At 45.1% G+C, this 23,823-nt stretch overlaps 1 protein-coding gene across 6 annotated transcripts in view; it reads left to right on the top strand.

The window, feature by feature from the left end:
• Nucleotides 1-23,823, top strand: part of LEF1 (lymphoid enhancer binding factor 1) — a 115,289-nt gene that overhangs the window by 85,796 nt on the left and 5,670 nt on the right. For 4 of the 6 annotated variants that reach the window (XM_084756226.1, XM_084756228.1, XM_084756230.1 and 1 more), the window contains 4 exons: nucleotides 445-567; nucleotides 1,786-1,948; nucleotides 6,949-7,056; nucleotides 11,659-11,707. In XM_084756226.1, the coding sequence (XP_084612352.1) occupies nucleotides 445-567; nucleotides 1,786-1,948; nucleotides 6,949-7,056; nucleotides 11,659-11,707 (443 nt within the window). Of the gene's footprint in view, nucleotides 1-444; nucleotides 568-1,785; nucleotides 1,949-6,948; nucleotides 7,057-11,658; nucleotides 11,708-12,322; nucleotides 12,364-23,823 lie in introns of all 6 variants that reach the window. The other 2 variants (XM_084756227.1, XM_084756229.1) reach the window with 1 other exon arrangement.

Here is a 23,823-nt window from a genome sequence, read left to right on the forward strand (position 1 = left end):
CTCTTCCTGTCCTTGGTCTCAGTGGTCCCCTTCTGACGTCAACTCAACAGCCAGCAATATGAGAGAACACTACTCTTCGTGTGCAATTTTTGAAATGTGATATCTTTGGTTGAATCTTAATAAAATACCATGTTTCCAGTCATTTCTCTTATCGAAATTTTTGTTGGAAAGTTGCTTTGCAAGGAAACGGATTCAGCATCCCCTAATCTTGTGTCTGCTGCCCTCCCAAGGAAGGATGCCAGTTTGAAAACCTACAGGGAATAATTATATTTTTCCCAGCTGAATTCAGAAAGAAAAAAACCAGTTGTTACTCCAGACCATAGTTAATGCTCAGGTGCACACAGCTTCCCCATAGCTGATCACAGTCAGTGAGTTGCCTTCTTATTCTACCTAGGTTTGGCCATAACAGCCAGAAGTGCATATTGTTTCCCTCTCTCTGTATAGGTTTTCCCATCATATGATTCCTGGTCCTCCTGGCCCCCACACAACTGGCATCCCTCATCCAGCTATTGTAACGCCTCAGGTCAAACAGGAGCACCCCCACACTGACAGCGACCTAATGCACGTGTAAGTAGAGCACTGCTCTCCCCCCCCCCCACCGCCATACACATACCTTGTTTCTCTGAGCCTCTTCTTCTGTTGTGAAATTCCATGTAGCTCGGCCTGGAAGGTTCTGTCCCTGAGGGCAGGGACTTGATTCTGAGACTGTAAAGGACGGTGAGACAAACAGTTCATGGGCACTCACCAGAATGGAGCAGTGTCCTGCATGTAGCTGCAAGGGATTCTGAACTATAGGCCACTTACCACACAAGACGTTCCTTTAGTGAGGTAAAACAGGGTGGCAGGCTCAGTGCGCACTACTGTGCAAATGCAGCGCCCAGGTTGGAGTCCTCAACAGCAAAGGAATCCAAGAAATTGTGGCCATCTGTAACCAAATTCCCTATTGGACCAGCATTGATTCAAACTTTCAGAGCCAGGCTACATTAGCTTGTCTTAGAAGAATAAGAAACAGTTCCTCTTATTTAGAATTTGTGGATGTGAAGGATAGGGCAAACAGTGTTGACAGCCCATAAAGCTCCTGAAAATATATTCAAAGGAGACTCTTTTTTCAGCAGGAAGGTTCAAAATCTCATTCAGGCTAGGGAGCATGGGCAGTCATAAAGAGCTTTGCGTTGTATGAATAAAGACTTGGGCTTGGTCCTTAGTAGCCATGTAAAAAGAGCCAGGTGTGGTGGCACACGGCTGTTATGCCACCACTAGGGAGGCAGACATAAGAGGAACCCTGGGATCTGCTGCCGGGCCAATGAAAGACCCCCTTCTAAGTTTTCTAAACAAACAACCAAGATTGATGTCAACTGAAGATCAATACCCAAGGTTGACTTCTGACACGCACGCATGCACACACAGGCGCGTTTTGCTTTTCAACATGTCTTTCAATCCTCATCCCCAAAAGTAAACATCCACTGTACTAGAAGATCACCCATACTTTGTGTCCAACTTCTTTGGGGATAACCTAGAGCCTCAGCTCCACCCTAGATGGAGCTTTCTCAAGAGTAAAGGAACCGTATTCACAATGTGACTGTGTAAATGAAGAAATCCTGTGGTTGAGTTGTTTGCAACTTGGGTTTTCATCAGAGGAGCCTCACACACTGTTCTTCCAGGCCGAAGGTGTCCCTGGGGCTTGCAGAGAGCTGGGAGGGTCATCCTCACATTTGGCAACGGGAACCGATGTTCTCTCTCTTCCCGACCCTTCTGCCCCCTTCCCCAACCACTGCCACCTTTTAGGAAGCCTCAGCATGAACAGAGAAAGGAGCAGGAGCCAAAAAGACCTCACATTAAGAAGCCTCTGAATGCTTTCATGTTATACATGAAAGAAATGAGAGCGAACGTTGTAGCAGAGTGTACGCTAAAGGAGAGCGCAGCTATCAACCAGATCCTGGGCAGAAGGGTAAGTAAAGGAATCACAATGATTATGGCTCCCACAGCATGGCTTCTTTCAAATGTGCTGAGATTTAGTTACCTATCAAGTGGTGTGTGTGTGTGTGTGTGTGTGTGTGTGTGTGTGTGTGTGTGTGTTCGTGTGTGTTCAGGGAATTGGAACACAAGATACAGTATGTTGTAAACAATTTTGACTATATTTGGAACATAGATAACTGCTTTTATCACCATTCTTTAAACAATACTTATCAAATATCTTTGTCTATAATGATGCTTGGTAATCGTTGCTGAATAAAACAGCCATGGCCCTTACCTTCCTGGAGTGTGGTGTTTTGTGACCAGATATAGACATTAGCCAAATAAGGTTACCTGGTAAAATTAAAATCTGTAGTAAATACTGTGGATGTAATTAGCAAGACTGTCTAAGAATAAACAGCAGGGCCAGCAAAGGCTGGTCTGAGGGCATTGCATTTATGGTCAGACCTGAGAGACGGGTTAGTGGGTGGATGGACACCTGGAGGGGCGAAGGACTCCCTAAACCCACAGAAGGAGCTACAGGGGAACTTCCGGGAGACTACCGGAAGCCCCACCTCCCCTCCGCGGGCAGAAGCAGAGCTGTCTGTACTGCTTTGAGACTCCAGGAGCGCTTTAGGATCCAAAGAAGTCATGTGTCTAGTGATGCGCTCTACGGCTTAAAGCCAACGTGTAGCATTTTTCTGGCTTGTACTCTTCCCTTGCTCCTTCTTTAGCCATGCAGTTTTATTTCTTAGCCCTTGTCATATACAAAGGTCCTAGACTACATCCAGGTTATGGGCACTCTTAAAATTCTTTCTCCAACAACTATTCAAAAGACTAACTGTTCCTTCCGAGTATCTGTAGAGCAGGGCCAACTCAAATTCACCTAAATCAAAAGTTACATATTTACTGACATTGTGCTACAACTTAGCAAAATACTTCATCTTTATGCACCACATGTGTGCAGCCGCTTCTTAGTTTATAACCCCAGTATATGTGTTTTTGGCTCCCCCCCCCTTCCCCCGCTCCCAAGTTCAGACAAGGTGAGAAGCCTCTAAGCACCTTTGGGAAACACAGAGAGAATTATGTGTTAGCTGCCATTGATGACACTCCTTTACTGTGCGCCTAACTCAATACATAGGAACATTCATAAGACATTCAGGAAGCCAGCAGCCTACCCAGAATACAGAAGCAAGCCTTGAGTTACCTGTTCCCACCAGGAGCCTCAACCCATTGCCAGCTCCCATCTGTGAGACACCGGGCTCTTGAGGGCAGGGCACAGCGGCAGATTATAGTCTTTGCTGTTCCGAGTGCGATGCCCTATCTCCCTATGGATTCTTAAACACTTAATAATTATAATTACAGTAATTCCCAAGCCAGATCTCAGCAAAGGGGTGAGTCTATCAGCTTTTGAAGGGCTCCACCTTAAAAGCCCAAAGGCTGGTGACCACTTTCTCTATCTTTCTAAACCAAGAGGGCAGGCGCAAAGAGGGCTTGACGGTTTATTTTTTATGCCAGCTCAAGTACCTCTCTTAGCTTTTTTTTTCCCCTTTTTTCCTTTTTTCATCTCTAAGTCAGATGCCTTCTGGGCCTGCAGCAGGAATTATTTTCCTGCTCAAGAGGGTAAGGATATGATCTCTGAAGTATGCTTCCTATTTTTAATGCACGTTTCCAACAATTGCTACTTTCTCAGCTCCCTGAATGGTCCCCAGATCCAAGCATGTGTGTCTTAAAGGATGGTTCTCATTTGAGGTCTCTCTCTGTCTTTGATTTAGACACCTGTTTCTATTTATAGGCCCCTGGATCTCTGATTAAGATCAGGTTTTCTGTACTTTGAGCACTCCCCTCTGGCAGAGCCGTGCTTACCGGCTCTTTAAAGTTCTGGCTTTAAAAATCATGAAGTTTTACACTAGCGTGATTAGACTGCTTAAAAGTGGATGTTAAATCCATCCTGGAACATTTTTATCTCTTGATTTTTTTTTTTAAATTTAACCTTTACTGCCTCTAAAATAGAAATGCCCATTCATATAAATGAATCAAAGTTTTCTTAATATATATCATAAATAGCATTGGCACAAATCTTATTTCAAAACAACCTGACTTGCCAGGCTATTGGTGGAAGTCTGCTTGCTACAGATTTGCTACAACTTGACTATTAGAATGCCTTAGCAGTTTCTTAAAAGTGAACAAATGTTTCTCCTACAGCTTGGCATTTTAAACAATAAAATTTGATTTTTTAAAGCATATATTCAGTAGTCAAAGAGTAAGGAAAATGCTTTTTTAGTCTTATTTTTTCTTCCTGTGTTTCTGAAGCCCCTGAAAGGCAGGCCATCTCTCTACTTTTTACAATTTTTTTATTTTTTTTTATTTTTTTATTTTTTGGTCTTCAATGCAAAACTCCAATATCGCTGTGGAACCTACTGTGTTAGTCTGCTAAATGACCTCTGATTTGTGAGCATGTGTTGATGCTTTGAGCGTTAGGAATTATCAGGGACTCAAATCTACTGCAAGCACTACAAGCTCCTATCTTACCTCCTAATTGCTTTGTCCCTCACAGTACATACCTGGCAGTTTGGGTAAAAGATCCATCCTGGATTGCTTTCTTTGGAGTTCAATTTTTATTTACCATTCTAGATTTTTCTCAGGTTACAATGCCTTCATAAGCTACATACAAGTATGCCAACATCTTCCTGTCATACAAGGCAAGGGCAAGGGTCTTGCCAGATGAGTAGAGTGACAGATTTAAAAGAGGCATAATTCTTGTCTTTGTCTTTTGACTTTTTCCTCTCTTCACCCAGCTTAGTGATATTTTCCATTTCGACAGTCACATGTATTTATCATGAAAGTTAATAAATATCAACCAATGATCAGGGATTTGTTAATATACATATATAGAAATAAATATTTTACAGATGCATGCATACATATATACATATGTATGCATATATGTGCATGTGTGCCTATAGTGTCCAGCTTTTGCCATATTTCCCTACTTGGTTTTTTTTTTTTAAACAAAAATGTATTACTATGGGCCAGCAAGATGGCTTAGCAGGTAAAGATGTTTGCCACCAAGCCTGACGACCTGAGTTTGATCCCTGAGAACCACATATTGGAAGAAAAGAATCAATTCACATAAGTTGTCTTTAAACTTCCACATGTGTGCTGTTGTATGTGTGCCCACAAACACACACACACACACATGTACACACACACAAGTACACACACACACATGCACACAAACACAAAGTATACCAATATAATAGAAACATTTTTTAAAGCATATCACTTGTTTTGCCTTTTATGCTCACATCAAATCCCTTTACCTTTACATTCTGCACCTCTAATTTTAAAATAACCAAAACCAAAACAACAACAACAAAACCATCTGCCTGATCCAACACCAACGGCTCATGTCAAAGGGGTTTTCAAAAGGTACAGATGTAGCTCACCAGCCTGCGGGTGCTGCTACCACGGCAGCAAGGTGCCAGGAGCCCTGTGAGGTTGGCTCCCTCGTTTGTTCCCTTGTCCTATTAGAGCAGGAGGCATTCCTGTTTCTGTAGCAAGGATGCTGAGCCACATTTTCCAGTCCAAGGCCAACCTTGGTGAGATCTTGTTCTTTCATCAGCCTTTCTTCCTGCTTCTCCATTCTTCTCCTCCCCCAACCACCTACAACAACTTCTTCTTCTTCTTCTTCTTCTTCTTCTTCTTCTTCTTCTTCTTCTTCTTCTTCTTCTTCTTCTTTTTCCTCTTCTTCTTCCTCTTCTTCTTCTTCTTCTTCTTCTTCTTCTTCTTCTTCTTCTTCTTCTTCTTCCTCTTCTTCTTCCTCTTCTTCTTCTTCTTCTTCCTCATCTTCTTCTTCTTCTTTTTTCTTTTTTCTTTTTAAATCACTGTGAGGAAAAAAAAAAAAGCCAAATCAAACAAACAAGGTAAGGGGATTAGCATCAATGTGCGGGACAGCCTGGTACAGAACGAGAGGATGCAGAGGCTCCTGGCTACCTAAGAGGCATTTTCAGGGAGGCACTCTTCTTCCTCCTCGTTTGACCACATCACCTTAGTGTAGTTATCTCGCAGTAGGTGGGTGCCTACGGTTCTTTCAGCAGGTCCTGGCACTGGAGAAATGGGGAAAATACTAGAAAACTGTCTGCTGGGGACCCAGGCAAGTGGTTTACAAATATTTGCAAAAAAAACAACTAAACAAACAAAAAACAAACAAACAAAAAATCCTCAAAGTCTCAAATAGACACCTTCTTCCAGAATAACAGTGTTGTTACTTGGAAGTTATGTTTTAAAATGAGAGAGAAAGGGAACCCAAGGGTTGTCAGCAGCTGCATTTTCTGTGTAGATACAGAAACCCCAGTCTCATAGATGACAAATTTAGATGTTGCTTCTTGCATCCCACTGGACAGAAGCTAACCCACAGTCAGCGTGAGTGGTGTGAACGGTGTTACCAGTATCCTATAGACGTGGGCCTGTGTGTAAGTGTGACGCCATGCCTGATAGGATCACGTGACTCAGGTTCCAGGCTTCATATGACAGAGTTGGGAGTGTCTGGGTGGGAAAGGAGGCATGTTTGTCCAAAAAAGGCATCTGGAACTTATCACAGTCTGCATAAGTAAAGTGTGCTTGGGTTCAGTTAGCAGTGTAAGCTCCAGACGATGAAAGGAAAGCTGGGTATCGGGGTTCACCCAGGAGGGTTCTTTTTTATTTATATTGGCAAAAAGAAAGGGTGGGTGACAGATCTTTATACTCTGAGTGCTTTGATGTGTTGCATGTGGTTCAGGACCACAGGGGCAGAGAAAGCAAAAATGTGAGCTTTACTCCAGCCACCAGACTGCGAGGAGGTTCCTGCAGCACCAGGTCAGCTGCCCTTTAGTGGTGGACAGAGTTTAAATGCTCACGTTAAGTCCCTCTGTCAGGGTTTGAAACACAAGCTGGACTGAGGCTGCTTTAGTTACCTTTTCTCTCTCTCTCTCTCCCTTTGCTTTTTGTTTTTAGTGGCATGCCCTCTCCCGGGAAGAACAGGCCAAATATTACGAATTAGCACGGAAAGAAAGACAGCTACATATGCAGCTTTATCCAGGCTGGTCAGCAAGAGACAACTACGTAAGTCTCTTCTCTGTCCCATGGCTTTCCATCCTCGCCCGACCCAGTCCTTCTGTCCTCCCACGCCCACCTTGCACTCAGTCTCAAGGGGGTGTTTGGAGGGTACGTGGTGTTGGTACTGTTTCTTGTTTTGGGAAATTAACGAACTGTGTAATAAAGATTTTACAAGTACATTGTGTTCTGAAAACTTTTAAGCTCTTATTTTGTTGCTGTAAGCACTAATTTATTTGTAAAATACAGCTCTTTTAAAGATCAAAACATAAAACTTCATATCATTAAAATACCAGGAGAAAAAGATGTAAAACAAACAAACAAAACCCTATAATTTCACCATGTAAAGGCAAAATTAATGATAACTACTTATATTCCCTTCTGGAACCTTTTCTGTGCATCTTTAGTTTCACATATAGGTAAAATAGAAGTGTGCATATGTACATATATTTTATGACATGTTTCCTATTCTTATCTAAAAATGTGGGGTTTTTTTCCCCCCGTGAAATAATGTTTACATCCATATTCTGTTTGGTAAATGTCCTAGTTTCCTGGTTTTTCCTGATCTTAGATTTTGAGTTCCCCTCCCCGCCCCCTTTCAGAGACACATAATGCACCCTGCTGTGCGTACGTCTGTGAGTAATAGGATGCTTTTCCTGTGAACAGGACCGTTGTTTCTGCAGGAAAGAGTCAAAGTAGCAGGATGTTGAGTTAAGAAGATAAAACATTTTAAAGTTCTTGTCAGATTTCTTACCAGGTGATGATTCCTTTACAAATCTTCCACCATATTTTGGTGACTGTCTTGGCACAGGATTAGAACTGCATAGTTTTTAAAAATCTCATATTAATATACCCTGGCATCTTCTATGTACTTTGAATAAAGACAAAGTATGGGTTGTCATTGTCCTAGGATACACTTGCTTTATTGTCAAGAACTTCCTCACTTATATTGCCAGCCCTTTTCTTGCTGAAGGGGTTGAACATCTTTCTGATATTGTTTTGACTCTTAAATTGTCTTAATTGATATAGTAAAGACCCTTGCGTAGAACATATACCATGAATGATACATTTGAAAGTCTGTCATTTTGTATAAAGTAACAATGTTGGTTGTTTAGATTTTTAATAGCTTGAAAATCATTCTTAGTTCAGACAGCTACAAGAGAATGCCATAACCAGGTGGCTTATAAAAGCAAAAATGTATTGCTCACTGTTCTGGAGGCTGAGGCATCTGAGACCAACGACACCAAAAGATTGGGCGTCTGAGAGGGCCACCTCCAAGCAATTGGCTGTGCTCTCACCAGGCTGCCCTTTCTCCCAAGGATGAGTCCTAGTCATAGTTCCCAGTCGCCACTTCCCAAAGGCTCCACCTGACTCCTACACACTCTGGAGGTGGCAGGGGGTGTTAAGATGTCAGTGTAGGAGTTGAGGGGGACACATTGGCTGATAGCAGAAGACCAGCAGAAGGAAGGGCATTCAGGCCAGTCTTGATTAGGAGGAACTGTCCCTTCAGCAGCACATGTGAAGCCAATGAGTCCGTGTACAGTTTGATGATGGTCTTTGTTGTAGAACCTTCAGTTCTCATAGAGACAATGACAACAATGTGTGTCTAAGATCACATGTCCCATAATCGCAATTACAGCATTTGAACACATATGTATCTTTCTGGGAATGGCTTGAGCATTTTTGCCCCCCCCCCCCCCATGATATGCTCCTCTGAAAATGCCACTTTACTATTGAGGGTTTGAAGCCACATCAGATATAACTTTGACACAGGAAATAAGAGTCCTGTGGGCAGCTACTTGGAAGCAACGGCACCGTCACCTCCCAAGCTGCTGTTTTGGTTGTTCTAATAACTACCATATGCTGACTGTAGGGAGCGCTTTCCATTCTTTCTGTTACTTTCTAATCCTTACAACTGCCCAATGGCATCGTCATCGTTAATTCGCAGGGCAGGGCAGGGCAGGGCAGGGCAGGCCTGAGAGGTTAGGCAATTTGTCCGCAGCTGTGGAGTAGGTAGCTACACTGCAATTTAAAGCCACATGGGCTTGGCTTGAGGATCTGCATGGCTCCCCACCGCCACCCCGAGGATTAGCTCCACATCTTACTGGCTTCTGTTCCCTGGGCAGTAATTACCATCTGCATGTATGGAGCCTCTGCTATGCCCTTTTACTGGGGAAGATCAGTTTCCAAAGGCGTGCAAAGAGTCCTTTTCTCATTCTGCATTGCATGCCCTTAGGCTGTGGCTTGCCTGGGAGAGAACCAGCGACCTTTACTCTCTGGCCCCATGTAAGAGCTTTGCCAAGTTTATGCATACTTAGCATTGCTTGCTGAATGTCTTGAGAAGTTCAGTTCCAATCTTAAAATGATAAGTCTTAGCATTTAGAAAGATGTAAAAGCCGTCTCCTTCACCTTACCCTAGCTCCTTGCTGCCCCTACATGTGAAAAGAGAAGAGTTTTGAAGAAAGCTGGTGGACTGCGAGGTTATCTGTAAAGATTTTACTGTACTCTCCACGATGGTTAAAGGAAATTGTTCTGCGTGTGCCTTGCTTGAACGAAGGGAAGCCCCAGCCTTGTTTATACTGTTTTGGTTTTGTTTTTTAACAATCCCATCAATTGGCTGAGGCAAAGCAGAGTTGGGTGAGAGCGCCTTCGCTATCACTGTTCCTAACAGAAGTACAGCATCAGGAGCAGGATGTCCAATCAGGACGCCTCCTGATCCGCTGAGATCACTAAACATACATCTGGGTTCCTTGTTAAAATGGCCTGCTCAAGGGCATCACTGATTTTTACGGTTGAAATTTACTTCCATAATTGGGGCTAAAAAAATGAAGCTTTTGTGAATCAGCAGTTCATGGATTTTCTTGAGTGAGGGTATCCTGCCTCCCAAGATCATACAGTCTATGGAATTTTGACCAAAAAAAAAAAAAATCTTTTATCAAAAGGCCAGGCCTGGAGGTGCACACCTTTAATCTTAGCACTCAGGAAGCAGAGGCAGATGGATCTCTGTGAGTTCAAGGCCAGCCTGGTCTACAAAATGAGTCCCAGAAAGCCAAGGCTACACACAGAGAAACCCTGTCTCGGGAAAAAAAAAAAAGCAAGCATGAATTAGTCATCCAAACTGGTCTCTCTTTACCTGCCATAAATCCTACGTATATTCGCACACCTCACTGATTTATACCTAAACTACCACACAGGCAATATCAGAAGCGAGGCTTGGAGCCACACATGCTGTCTGTGTGCCTGGTGTGGAGGGTGGAGGGAGGCTCCGGACAGAGCTCTTGGAACTCTGGTGAGGTGGGCCATGGCCCTGAGCTCGGAGTCATGAGGGAGTTTGTTCATCAGAAGAATCCCAGGTTTGTCTAAGGAAGAGGGATGAGACAGAGAAATGTCTGGAAAGAGATGACACTTGGGACCCATGCAAATGGAAACCAGGAGAGGAAAGAGCAGAAGGCCCGAACACACGAAGCTGCCACTCAGGAATGTGGTTCCCAAACTGCAGGAGATCTATTTGAGTGAAGGGTCAGATCTCTATGACTGTGGCATGCTCTCTCCTGCCACTCCCTTCCCCCTCCTCCGACCGGGAACCCCTCTGGTCACATTAAATATCCCCTTATTTTTGATGAGCCATTTCCCAGGTCACTGATCCAGGCTGTTTGCCTTAGTGTTTAGAAAAAGAGCTTCAATCACCTTTCTAAAACTTGAAGGCCTCGTTCAGTAGCCATGTGACCCAAAGTAAACAGCTCTGGGGGACATACATATATTTATACTTTTATAGAGTCACAAGACCGATTCAGGAAGCTCTGATGGACTGATCTGGTTGGTGTTGCTTGTTGCTACTGTTATCTCAGAGCTGTTGACTACAGAGGGTGAAAGTATGGGGCACAAGCCAGGTGCTCGAGGTGGCGCACGCCTGTAATCCCAGCACTCGGGGAGGCAGAGGAAGGCGGATCTCTCTAAGTTTGAGACCAGCCTGGTCTACAAAGGGAGTCCAGGACAGCCAAGGCTACACAGGGAAACCCTGTCTCAAAAATAAATAAATAAATAAATAAAGGAAGAAAGAAACTACCTGTCACAGGTTCACCACTCACAACTCACGAGAGTGGGCTGTGGCTGCAGCCATAGTTAAGTGTTTTTATAAGGCAAAGAAAGAAAGAAAAAGAAAGAAAGAAAGAAAATGAAAGGTAATTTTGAAGAGAAAATGTTTTAATTACTTATAATGTGACTTTTTAAAGTTTATCATTGAGATGTTTTTGAAATGTACTTTAGTTGCTCCTATATCGGTGTCATGTCTCTAAAGAAGCAGAGGCCTCAGTTTCCCAGGCCTCTTCATCCTCTGTCTTTCTCCTTGGTTGTGTCATGCTTCTGCCACAGGGATCTGGGCACTCAGGTGACACCATGGACATGCAATATCGCGCAGTGCACTTCCCAGCAGGGTCATCCCGGGCACTACCAGGGTGGGTAGCTGCCGAGCATGGCAGTCCATGAGAGGAGTGCCCAAGGAAGCAGGAGTAGAGGGCTGACTCTCGGAGTCTCTCTGGCTGGCCACCCTCTGTCTGTGCTTTCCGTGCAGAGGGTACCTGCATGCCCACCACCTGCTCTCTGTCATTCCAGGGCAAGAAGAAGAAGAGGAAGAGAGAGAAGCTACAGGAATCCACGTCAGGTAGGTACCACGTGGCTCTCTGTTGGCAGGCATCCTTGTAAATAGTCCGCATCTTCCTAGACACTGCCTCGTTATGCGACTGCCACACATGATGCCTTAACTCACCTTTCTCTCCTGAAATTCTTTTAACACTTCCAAAAGACTTTTCTTTTACGTGTGAAGGTGCCTGTAAAAAACACCTTTCCCATCCCTGTGTCCCGGAGTCACAGGAGATATGTTTGATTTCCAGGACCCCTTCTGTTGTCTGTGTCCTCTTTGCTTCCGCCTCTGCTCTGTCTGCGTAGTCTTTAAATATGTGACTGTTATGATGACAGCAAACCATGCTACCTTGTATCCCCTTGAGCATTGTTCATGTGTTTTCAGCGTTTAATACTAAACAACACAATGTCGGGCCTTGCCTTGCACTGGTTGCAGGAGTCAGTGAGGCCCCACGTTAGTTCCCTTTTGTCTCCACTGGAAGGGCCAGCACAGGCACTGCACAAACAGATATGGCTGCTCCGAGCTCCGTTAAAAGCAAAGCGAGCAGGTCCACATGATGTTGTAGCTACTGCGTGTTTGGAATGTACAGAAACCTACCTCTCCATAAAAGTTTGTTAAAGACACCATTTTCTGCAGGTACAGGTCCCAGAATGACAGCTGCCTACATCTGAAACATGGTAAGACAACTCTCGGGCCCCCCCACTGCTGACTTAGCGCTAACAAGAGGCACTTGCTTGTGGATCTTCCTGCTCTCACGAGTTCCATTCAGCATTGTCCCTGAATGCGGGGGAAGAAAAAAAAAAGTCATCCAATTCAATCTAGTCTTTTTTTCTCAGCTATTTCTTACTGACCTGTGGAAAATCTGCTTTAAGAAACAAAAACAAAACAGGAAACAGCTTGCCACCCTCCTCCACCATCCGGCATGAGTCTGGGGCCATCTTGGTATCCCATTCAGCCCTGTTGTTACGTGGTAAAGACTCGATCGAAATGATATGTGGACAGTTTGTTTGTAATGAGAAAGATTCATGTGATATATATATATATATATATATTAATATCACATAGGCATTGAAGTGACTGATTTACTTCTTCTACGGGGTGTTTTTCTTTATTGGTGCCCATTGTTATACCTCACCCTACGATCTGTAAGTAAAACCCAGTTCACTTGTCTTTTCGTTTCTGTCCACGTGACTCAGGAAAGCTGGCTTCATAAACGGAATCTGGGTCTTAAGTTTGCAATGGAGGGTGTAGCCCTTCTCCACAACAGTTGCCTTTGTTTCTGTACTGTTCTTTCTCCACAGCCCTGTGCCGTTAGTCACCCAGCCCTGTTGGGCTCCCTTTGGGCCTTCTTTACCGCTTGCCTTTCGTGACTGCCCGGCCCTTAGTCCCTTATTATGTTGCTTTTATTGTAGCCTTTGGGAGAATTGTTATGGCCACAGTTCCTCCATATTGCTCTCAGAGGGATTTTTTTTTTGAAACATGAATGACGTCACTGCCCAGAACCATCCAGCTTTTATTGCCTGAAGGGTACAGTTACATCACCTAGTGGGGATCTGCAACCCGTGCCCCATCCCTGTGCCCGTGCCTCAAGTCTTTTGCCTACTGGTTCTCCTCACTTCCAAACTGGACCACGTGAGACCGTGTTCTGTCCAAACAAAATTAGGAGTTCCTCTGGTAGATGGAGGGCACCGCCTATGATATCCACCCGTCCCGGTGCTCAAAAGGCCTGCACACTCCGCTTACAAACACACCCATCTTGGCAGCATTCCTTCGAATGGCTCACAGTGTGGATGCTCTTGACTTTGCCAGGGAGCCTCATCCAAGCTTAAGCATTTACTTTGGGTCCTGAAGCTTCAAGTGATTTTCCCTACAGAAATCTCCCAATGGCGGCTCTAGCACCAAGTAGACTTAAAATCCAATCAACTACCTGGGCCCTCTATGTCAGCGTCTTACTCTTATAAGAAGTGGAAGGACGCATGTAATGCATGCCTTGTCTTTGGCTGGTAGGGACTGAGAAGGGCCCCTCTCTCCTTCCCACAACCCTGTCACTTCCTCTCCTGAGGAACTTTCTTGCTTTTTCTTCATCCTGAAATCCCAGGTTGTCAAAGCCCCGTCTGTTCATCCTGATCTAACCTGAGGCTCGGTGGCTTCTTCCCCGTTAATAGGATCGTTTCTTCACAGGGTTGTGACCATCCATCGTAGCCAAGCACAGCACAGTCACAGTGGGCGGCCACACGTAATTGAGTGGGTGTTCATTAAGGTCTTCTGAGCCAGCCAGCTAGCTTTGTTCTTCAGTTCCCAGGGTGATTCACTTACAAGCTCAGCCCCAAGGTACACCTGGCTTGGTAGACGACTACCTAGAAAATAGTGTGAGTGTGCACACACACCTTGTATTCTTTCTGCTCGGTTGTTGTTGTTGTTGTTGTTGTTGTTTTGTCTTTTTAAGTCAGAGGCTCATGTAGCACAGGCAGACCTCCAACTCACTTATGTAGCCAAGGTTGACTCTGAACTTTGATCCTCCTGCCTCTACCAGCTGAGTGCTGGGATTGCAGGAACCATGCCTCCTTTATCTGGCACTGGAGACTAGACCTGGACCACATGCACGCCAGCATGTCTCTGGACTTGGGCCTGCATGGGGTAAGAGAGAAGGGAGAATCCAAGCCTCAGCGCCTTCATGTACTGTCTGGTCTGCCCTGCCTCACAGTGTCGCCACAGGGACCCCATGTAACCCCCTTTCCCTAACTCACCACCACCCAGAGGGTTTCTGTGTAGCAGTTACGCTCCTGTGTGACTTTGACCGTGACGTGTGCCCACCGTGGTTCCTCACTTCCTGTGAAGAACACCTCTGAAGCCTCTTCCCTTCCCGGAACGGCTTTCTGATGCCCTGCGGTATTCACTGCTGGTTGTGTGGGCTTGGTTTCTCCCGTCGGGTAGGAAGGTCCTGGCTTGCCCGCCAAGCTGCCTTCCCCTCAGAAGCAAGCCCAGGTGAGATGGAGTACTTGATTAGGACCAAGGCTCTGTGTAGAGCAGTGGTTCTCAACCTGTGGGTCTCGACCCGTTTGGCAAACCCCTGTCTCAAAGAACGCTTACATTATGATTCATACTCATAGCAAAATTACAGTCATGAAGTAGCGATGGAAAGAATTTTATGATCGGGGGGTCACCATAACATGGAGAGCTGTATGAAGGGGTTGCAGCATTAGGAAGGTGGAGAACCCCTGCTCTAGACAGAAGTGAAATCCCCCCACCCCTGCAGCTATTTTTCAGTTCTGAGAGGCCTGAGCAGGGGAGGTGGCAGAGGCTCCGCCTCCAGGAGGCCTAGCTCCTCTCCTCTAGCGCACCCAGGGAAACAGTGCATCTTAAACTCAATACAGTTCAATTAATAGATTTTACAGCGACACTCCAGTACACACACGCCTTGCCTCGTCATATCCACTGTCCCTTCCAGTCATTTCCACCTCTCATCTCAACCCCTCTCCTGGTCTCCTATCCTTTGTGGGTTTTTTTCCCCCTAGTAGTTCTTCTGAATTTTCAAGGTCTTTTTTCTTTCTTTCTTTTAGAAGAATAAAAATTTTTTAGTCAAAATTTTGGGTTAGTATACAAAATAATGGATTTGATATGGAAGATTCTTGTTTGGTTGGTTGGTTTTTGTTTGTTTGTTTGTTTGTTTGTTTTTATTTTCTCAAGACAGGGTTTCTCTTATAGCCCTGGCTGTCCTGGACTCACTTCGTAGACCAGGCTGGCCTTGAACTCACATAGATCCACTTGCCTCTGCCACCACGCACCAGCAATTAGCATTTTCTTCTTAAAATGTTTTATTTTTATTGTTAAATCAGCTAACAAAGTAAGAGATTTCCATGGGGAATTTTAATAATTTCATTTTGGTTGATGCCCCTTACCCTAACCACTGTTGTGCCATATCTGTGTGCATATGTTAGCTTTGTTCTGATCTGTTTCCTCTCTGCCCCCCCCACCCTCCCTCCCCCATACTCTCCTCCCCTCTCCTGGTCCCCTTCTTCCCCATGTAGCTTTCCTTCCCCACTATTGGAAGCTTCTGGCTTCCACATTTGAGAGAAGACACATTGTTCTTTTTGCCTGACATAATCACCCTGGTTTATTCCATGGTCCTACAAATGACTCAGTTTCATTATTCTTCAGAGCTAAATAGTACTCAACTGTGTATGGCTATCTACCAAAGTGTCTTTATGTAATGCATGTGTTGCCAAGGCCCTGGGCTGGTTCTGTAATGCGGCCATTGTGAACAGTCCCTCTGGAGTCATGGGTATGGAGGCATCTCTGTCATATGCCGACTTTGGGTGTATATCCAGAAGCTAGGTTATTCTGTGGGTCTACTTTTAGTCCTTTGGTAATCCAACATATATGGATTTCTGTATGGTTATACTGACTTACATTCCCGCCAAAAATATGCCCACTTGGATGTGCCGTGACTAGTGTGTGTGCCTGTTTACCAGTGCCTATCCTGAGTGGAGTGAGATATATTCTCAGTATATTTCTAAGTACTATTTCCCTGATAGCTAAAGATGTTGAACATGCTGAGTAGGTGGCGGCGGCGCATGCCTTTAATCCCAGCACTTGGGGAGGCAGAGGCAGGCAGATCTCTATGAGTTCCAGGACAGACAGGACTACACAGAGAAATCCTGTCTTGAAAAAAAAACCAAAAAGGGAAAAGAAAAAAAAAATGTTGAATGTTTTCTCAAAACTATCTGTTCGGGTAATTTAGCCATGTATCAGTTGTATTGCTTGCTTTTGTTTTTGTTGTTGTTGTATTTGGGGACTGGGTGTTTGCTTTGAAGTCATTTTTTGTTTGTTTGTTTGTTTTGGGTTTTTTTTTTAATCAGGGTTTTATGCATGAGTGCAGTGTCTATAAAGTCCAGAAGAGGGTGCTGAATCCCCCTGAGCAAGAGTTACAGCAGGTTGTGAGCCACCTGATGTGGGTGCTGGGAACTGAACTCAGCTCCTCTGTAAAAGCAGTGTGCGCTCTTAACCTACAGTGCCACCTCTCCAGCCCCCAGAGGGTTTTGTTTCTTTATAATATTCTGTGGATATTAACCTCTGCCAGGTTTGTAGTTGGCAAATTTTTCTCCTGTCGTGTAGGTTACCTTTTTTGCAGAAGCTTTTAATTCAACGAAATGCCATATATAATAACTACTTTCTCTCTGTCTATTGAAATCCTGTTCCTGAAGTTGATGCTTATGCCAATATCTTCATGTTTTACGTTTTCCTTTAGTGGTTTCAAAGTTTCAGGTCTCACATTAGGACTTTCAGCCCACAGAGAACCAGACGTTGGTGTGTAGCTTCAACCTTCAAGATGTGGGTTTTCAGCTTCCCCTCCCCCGCTTCTTAAAGTTGTCCTGTCCTCAACCTCTATTTATGGCATCTTTGTCAAGAATCAGTTGTTTGTAGATTCATGGGTTTGGGTTCATTTTTGTCCTCCCTTCCCTTCGGCTGCTCTCTGAATACACAGCTCAAATGCTAAAAAGCTCTTTAAACTCCTAAAACTGCATGAATTCGATTTTATGCTTCTCTGTTGGGGGAGGGGCGCTGTACCCTAAGTGGACTCTTCAAGCCCCATATAAAAGTTGGGGAGGACAAGGTCAATCAACCAGAATGAAACATGTGTGAAAAGTCCACATGCAAATTCACTCTGAAACTATTGTGGACCATCTCTTGGTGCCAGAACATCTTTTTGTCCAACTGGAAACAGGAGCAGGGAAAGCCACTCCTGAGGGCTCTTGTGAACAGTCCAAATGCACCCTGTGCTGTACTTGCACTAACCCGTCCTTTGTTGGAAAGCTGAGAACCCGGGCCTTGGGAAGTAAGACTGGCCCACTCTTCTGTGCCTTCTATGTCATAGACACTAGTGGCTTATCCACTCAACAAACCGCCAGTAAGGGTGGCTCCCACAGGGTCAGAACCACCCTGGGGAGGGGGCTACTTGCCAAATGAGATCCTTTCCTTTCCCAGAGGAATCTCCCTATGTGCTATGAGTCACATATAGCATGTTATACATAAAGAGTATGTAAAATAAACATGTAAATCTGAGTAGGATAGTGGCGGTTTTCTGGGTGGCTGTCCCTTGGGCTGTGGATAGTGAGGGAGTACCTAGATTCCACGGCACATTGATTATGTTGCTGGGAGTTCTTTGGGCTTTTGCATGGGTTTCATTTAGAGCCTATAGCACCTCAACAGTTTGCCAGTAGTTAAGAGATTTTTACCGAAGGTTTGACTTTTCTTTCTTCCCCACTTAGGCAAGATGCCCAAGACAGTAGGCAAAGAATCAGAAGTTTCCAAACATCAGGAAAATTGATCACTTGAGCTCATGAATTAAAAAGCAACCCTGTAAACAAGTTTATTAATATTCACTGTAGTAAAACAAACCCAAACACCAAAATATATAGAAATACGGTTTCAATGTAATGCCTCTGATTATATAGTACCCACAAACTAATTTAAAAGTATAAACAAGATACTTTTAGAAGGTAGAAAACTTCCTCTGGCTAAAGGCACCGAACTACACCTGCTGATACAGATGTGTACACAACCCCCTCACATCCACCCCCACCCCACCCCCACCCCCACCCAGCCCACCCCCATTTTGGCTTTGGCCTATTCTTTATCTCAGAACCTGGCTAACTAAATGAAGAAGTGTGTTTATCACTAAGTAGAACCTTCAGGCTCCACTGCCCCGCGGTCAGGAGCTGTGTGGGAGAGGTAATTGCAAGGGCTATACAGCCTACAGGAGTTAATTGAGCAGTGCTTGGATTTACATTGTGGGGGAAAAATGTTTCTGGCTCCTGTCTGATGATGGCGTTGGAAAGGCTCAAGGCCCTGGGTGCTGTGGTTCCTCCTACAGGGCCTCCCAGCTGCAGGGCAAGAACTGAGTTGTAAGGTTGGATGGAGAGAAGGCAGAACCCCAATGGTCTTGGGGAGCCTGCACTGCAGCCCCAGCTTTATCCGCGTCTTCTGACAGTTGGGAAGTACTCACACAGTCTCCGTGGTCTTTAAAAACAAAACAAAACAAAACCCAAACATTTACTTCCTATGTAGTTTGACGCTCACCCGATTGTACTCACAAGTGTGCCTATAGCCAACCTCCTTAGGCATCTGAGCCTCTAGGTATCCTTCTCTGGGTTGTTGTTTAGTTAGAAAACAACGCCAGGCCTTTTTCTTAATGGTAAAATTAAAGGGACGTTGGAGGTAGCTTAAGAAATCCTAACACTTGCTCAGAGTCTCAAAGTGAGAAAAAAAAAAAAGACTCCTTTCTTTAGCTAGAGTTAAAACAGGCTGTGCTGCGCTCTTCTTCATCTTGTAACACACAGGAAGTGCCCGATGAGGAAGTTAAAGACTTTGGGAAAGAGCTCCTAACTCTGGAGAGGAGTGCCTGGCCAGCTAGAGAGGCTTGTTGCGGCCCTAACCCTAACCCTCTGCACCCAGCTGGAATTAACGCCACCTCCCAGGCAAACAGCTGCTCTGTGCTCGGCAGCGCCCCTAGTGGTCGCTGCCTTTTGCCTCCCTTCAGGATGCAGAGTCTAGATCCCAGGCAAGAGGCTCCAGGCTGCTGTGTCTGTCTTGCCTGAGATTCCTGGCTTATTTGCTTGAAGCTGGGAATCTTGGTGTCCTGAAGGGGCTCTTCCACAGCGCTTCAGTCCCTGGCTTGCCCGTTCTGAAGGGATGACCCTTCTATGACTTTCCTCCTCTTAGAGTGCTTGAGTGTCTACAAATGGCTGCCACAGCCATCACAGCTGAGTAGAAGCCTGGTAGACAATCTGTAAGGCACCACTCTTGACTGTAGTATTCCTTAGGAAGTTCAGACCTAGGACAGGGAGGGTGAGGCCGGGACAAGCTGTTTTAACATAGAGATAGTTACAAAATGACAATGTGGCTAAGGCAGCTGCTGTGTAAAGTGTAGGTTTTTAAACTCCGGCCCCATGGCCAGGGTGCCTGCCATCATTGTTTCAGCTACTTTCTGCTGCTTTGATAAAAGCATTATGGCTAAGGTGACCCACAGAGGAAAAAGTACTTGTGCTGTTGTGGTTCTGCCACGGCAGGGACACATGGCAGCAAGAGGCAGGAATGGGGCAGAAGCAGGTCGCTGAGGGCTCACATCTTGAGCCACAAGCGTAAAGCAGAGAGAGGAAACCAGAAATGGTAAAACTCTGAAGTCCGGCCTCCAGTGACATACTTCCTTCAACAAGGCCACACCTCCTAAGCCTCCCCAAGCAGCCCCACTAACTGGAGACTAAGCAGTCAAGAGGCCCAAGACAGTGGAAGACTTTTCTGGCTTAAATAGCCACAGCCGTCCAGTGAGATAGGATGTTTTTACACATCGAAAGGCACAGTCAGATCTCCAACTCTTTGCATCCACAGTGGTGGGTGAAAACAGCTGTAGATTAAAGACTCTAGGGGCAAAATTTTAGAAAGTTCCAGAAAAAATGAAACATGTTTTTGACATGTATTTAGCACTGTGCTCCCTCTGTGAGGGTGGTGTCAGGTAAGACTGCCCTGCAATGGGCTTCTCCAACACTCCTTCGAGCATCCGTCTTCCTTCTCAGTAGTGCCCAGTGCAGCTGAACCTGTAACAACTGTGTCTGTAGCAGACATGTTATGCAGGTTTTCTTCTTACACTATCCCCTCAACAATACAAAGAAACAACCCTTTGGTGGCACTTGCATTGTTTTAGGTGTTGGAAACAACCTAGAGATTATTTAAAGTACAGGACAGATATACATGAGTAATATGCAGAGGTGTGCCATTTCCTTCATGTATGACTGGAAAGGACCATTTATGGATACCAAGGGACAGCTGTACCAGAAGGGCCTACAGTTGGCTTACACGACCATCTCATGGGACCAAGGACCACTGTGCTGTGGGGCCAGAAAGGCAGAATTAATTAGCAAAGTAGAACTCAGCTAGCAACCAGACCTACTAGTTAGCTGCTACTAAAATGTAACCAAAGGGTAGATGGCCGAGTGGTTAGGAACACGGGCTGCTCTTCTAGAGGACCCAAGATCAGTTTCCAAGAGGAACACAACAGCTCACCACGACCCACAGCTCCGGTTCCTGAATATAGTAGCCAAGGCCCCTTCCTTGCCTCTGAGATACCAGGCACACGCCTTGTACACATACGTGCATGCAGACAGAGCACCCACATACTAGAAGTAAATATTTGAAATATAACAAGGGATGAAGAGATGCAGGAAACTCACTAAACTTGCTGGAGATAACATAATATCTAAAGTAGCCCCAGTACTAAGGAATTGCAGTTATGTCTGTGCACTAATATAACTTCAATAATAAGAAGGAATTGCCTTAGACAAACTTTAATGGAATCCTTTTCTCACTGGGGTACCTAGAGTTATGGAAAGTGCCACCTTCTGAGTAACAAAGTTTTCAGAAACCTAAAGTTTTAATGCCTTTAAATATCAAAATGTAGAATTTGGCTTGTGTGGGGGACTAGGACTGGAACCTAGGACCTTCTGCTTGGTAGGTGCCCTGGTTAGTTTTTTTGTCAACTTGACACAGGCTAGAGGTAATCTGAGAGAAAGGAATCACAACTGAGAAAAATGCTTCCATAAGACTGGCTTGTAGGCAAGCCTAAGGAGCGGTTTCCTCATCAGTGATTAGTGCGGGCCGGCCCAGAACACTTGGTGGTGCCTCCCCTGGGCAGGTGGTCCCAGGTTGTTTAAGAAAGCAGGCCAAGCCAACCAGGGGTAGCAGGCTGCTAAGCAGCACTTTTGTTATCTGCATCGGCTCCTCCCTTCCCCTCCTTTGATGATGGACTATGCAAAGGAGGTGTAAAATAAAAATAAACCTTTTACTCCCCGAGCTGCTTTTGGTCATGGTGTGTTATCATAGCAACAGAAACTCTGAAGGCAATAGGTTCTACCACTATGCAAAATCCACCTCGCCAATCATGGACTCTTTATAAAGGGTTTAAGGTGGTGGAGGAGATGGCTTATCCCAGTTAAGAGCACTGGGTGCTCACACAGAGGATCTAGTGTCCACATAGCAGCTCGCAGCCACTTGTAACTCCAGTTCCTGGGGATCCAGCATCCTTCTCCGGACTCTGTAGTGTACCAGGCACATGGGTAACGTGAGGACATGCATGCAGGCAGGCAACATACACACATAATGTATGTTTTTAAAAAAAGACTTTAAGTATAATTCTGCCTCCAACATAGTACACTGGAATTTATTTCTTGGTACTTTATGCCACCATTCTACAGAGTGTGTAGCATATTGTATATGCTGCAAGGAAGACGATGGTTTGTCATCGCTGAAAATGTCTCCAAGTAATTTGTGAAAGTTTTAAATTGCCGTCTCTGATTTTTTTAAAATTTTTTTATTAATTTATTCTTGTTACATCTCAATGGTTATCCCATCCCTTGTATCCTCCCATTCTTCCCTCCCTCCCATTTTCCCCTTATTCCCCTCCCCTGTGACTGTTCCTGAGGGGGATTACCTCCCCCTGTATATGCTCATAGGGTATCAAGTCTCTTCTTGGTAACCTGCTGTCCTTCCTCTGAGTGCCACCAGGTCTCCCCCTCCAGGGGACATGGTCAAAGGTGAGGCACCAGAGTATGTATGAAAGTCATATCCCACTCTCCACTCAACTGGGGAGAATGTTATGCCCACTGGCTAGATCTGGGTAGGAGTTTAAAGTTTACCACCTGTATTGTCCTTGGCTGGTGCCTTAGTTTGAGCGGGACCCCTGGGCCCAAATCTGCCTATCATAATGTTCTACTTGTAGGTTTCTAGGATCCTCTGGATCCTCTACTTTGCCATTCTCCCATGATTCTCTCATCTATAGTCCCAATAGGATGTCCTCCCCTCTGTCCCAGTTTCCTGGTAAGTGAAGGCTTTCGTGGGACATGCCCGCAAGAATGCTTGCGGTTTTGGCTTCTGTTCAGCCTTGGTATTCGCTAAGCTCTTCTATATATTCTGTTTGCCGGAAACACTTTGGCTCTGCCTCTCAGACTTTCTTAGCTACCACTGTTTTAGAAGGCATCCTGTACCCAGGAAAACCCTCTTGCTCCTTATTTTACGCCAGACATTCCCCATATGGTGTCATCTCGTTTCCTCGGTGCTTAGCCTCGGTTCTCTATTGGTTGCCCTACCATAGCGCCTGCTGAACACTGGAGTGGAGTTCACGCATGCGTGTTTCGTCCCACGTCAGTAGGCTTACTGTCTCTTAGAGAGTACCAGGTGCCACGAACACCCTTTGTCCCTCCACACACTGGGAGCCAGAGCTGGCTGCCAGCCGCTCCTTACAGATGAGGAACTGGGACTTGGGACACTCTAATGACTTCCTGAGTAAAGCCAGGTGATGACGGCAGAGCCTGACTCAGGCCTGTCTGTCCTGGGGGGGGGGGTCTTATCTAACACACATTGTCACCTCCCCACCCTCCATGTCCTTATATTACTATGTTACAAGCCAGTGTAAAAGTGAAAGGCAGCTGATCTGAAAAGGAAAACACTGTACACAGATCCTGTTGCCTCGTTTTCATAGTAAGTTACATCTGCCCTCTCTGGGTGAATTTCTGTCAAGATGAGAGAAATGTGGACTAAGTAGAGAATTTAGATTTGGGGCTAATAGTCACAGAAATAAAACTGGCTTCTGATGCTTTCTTAATTTAGAAAGTAATTCTTAATTTCTCTAGAGCAGTGGTTCTCAACCTGTGGGGTATGACCTCTTTGGGGGGTCAAAAGACCCTTTGGTAGGGGCTGCACGTCAGATATCCTGCATATCAGATGTTTACATTACAATTCATACTAGCGGCAAAATTAGAGTTATAAAGTAGAAACAAAATAATTTTATGGTTGTGGGTCACCACAACATGAGGAACTGTATTAAAGGGTCCCAGCAATTAGGAAGAACCGCTGATCTAGGGCATGCCCCATGTGTGCCTGCAGATTGTAGACCCAGCAGTCACTGGAGCTGCAGCCCTCCCCACAGGACGTGAGACCAGGCTGGTCTGTGTGCATAGATTGAAGACAGAAACTACCCTGCAGTCATCGCTGACAGGCCCCAGGCCTGCCTCAGCCACTTCGGAACCACCAAAGTTTAGTTTAACCGGTCAACCAACGCAAAGGAAAGCTGCACACTAGGGCTCCAC

Source organism: Acomys minous (genome assembly GCF_964271855.1).
Source record: "Acomys minous genome assembly, chromosome: 14".
In the NCBI taxonomy this organism is placed as follows: Eukaryota; Metazoa; Chordata; class Mammalia; order Rodentia; family Muridae; genus Acomys; species Acomys minous.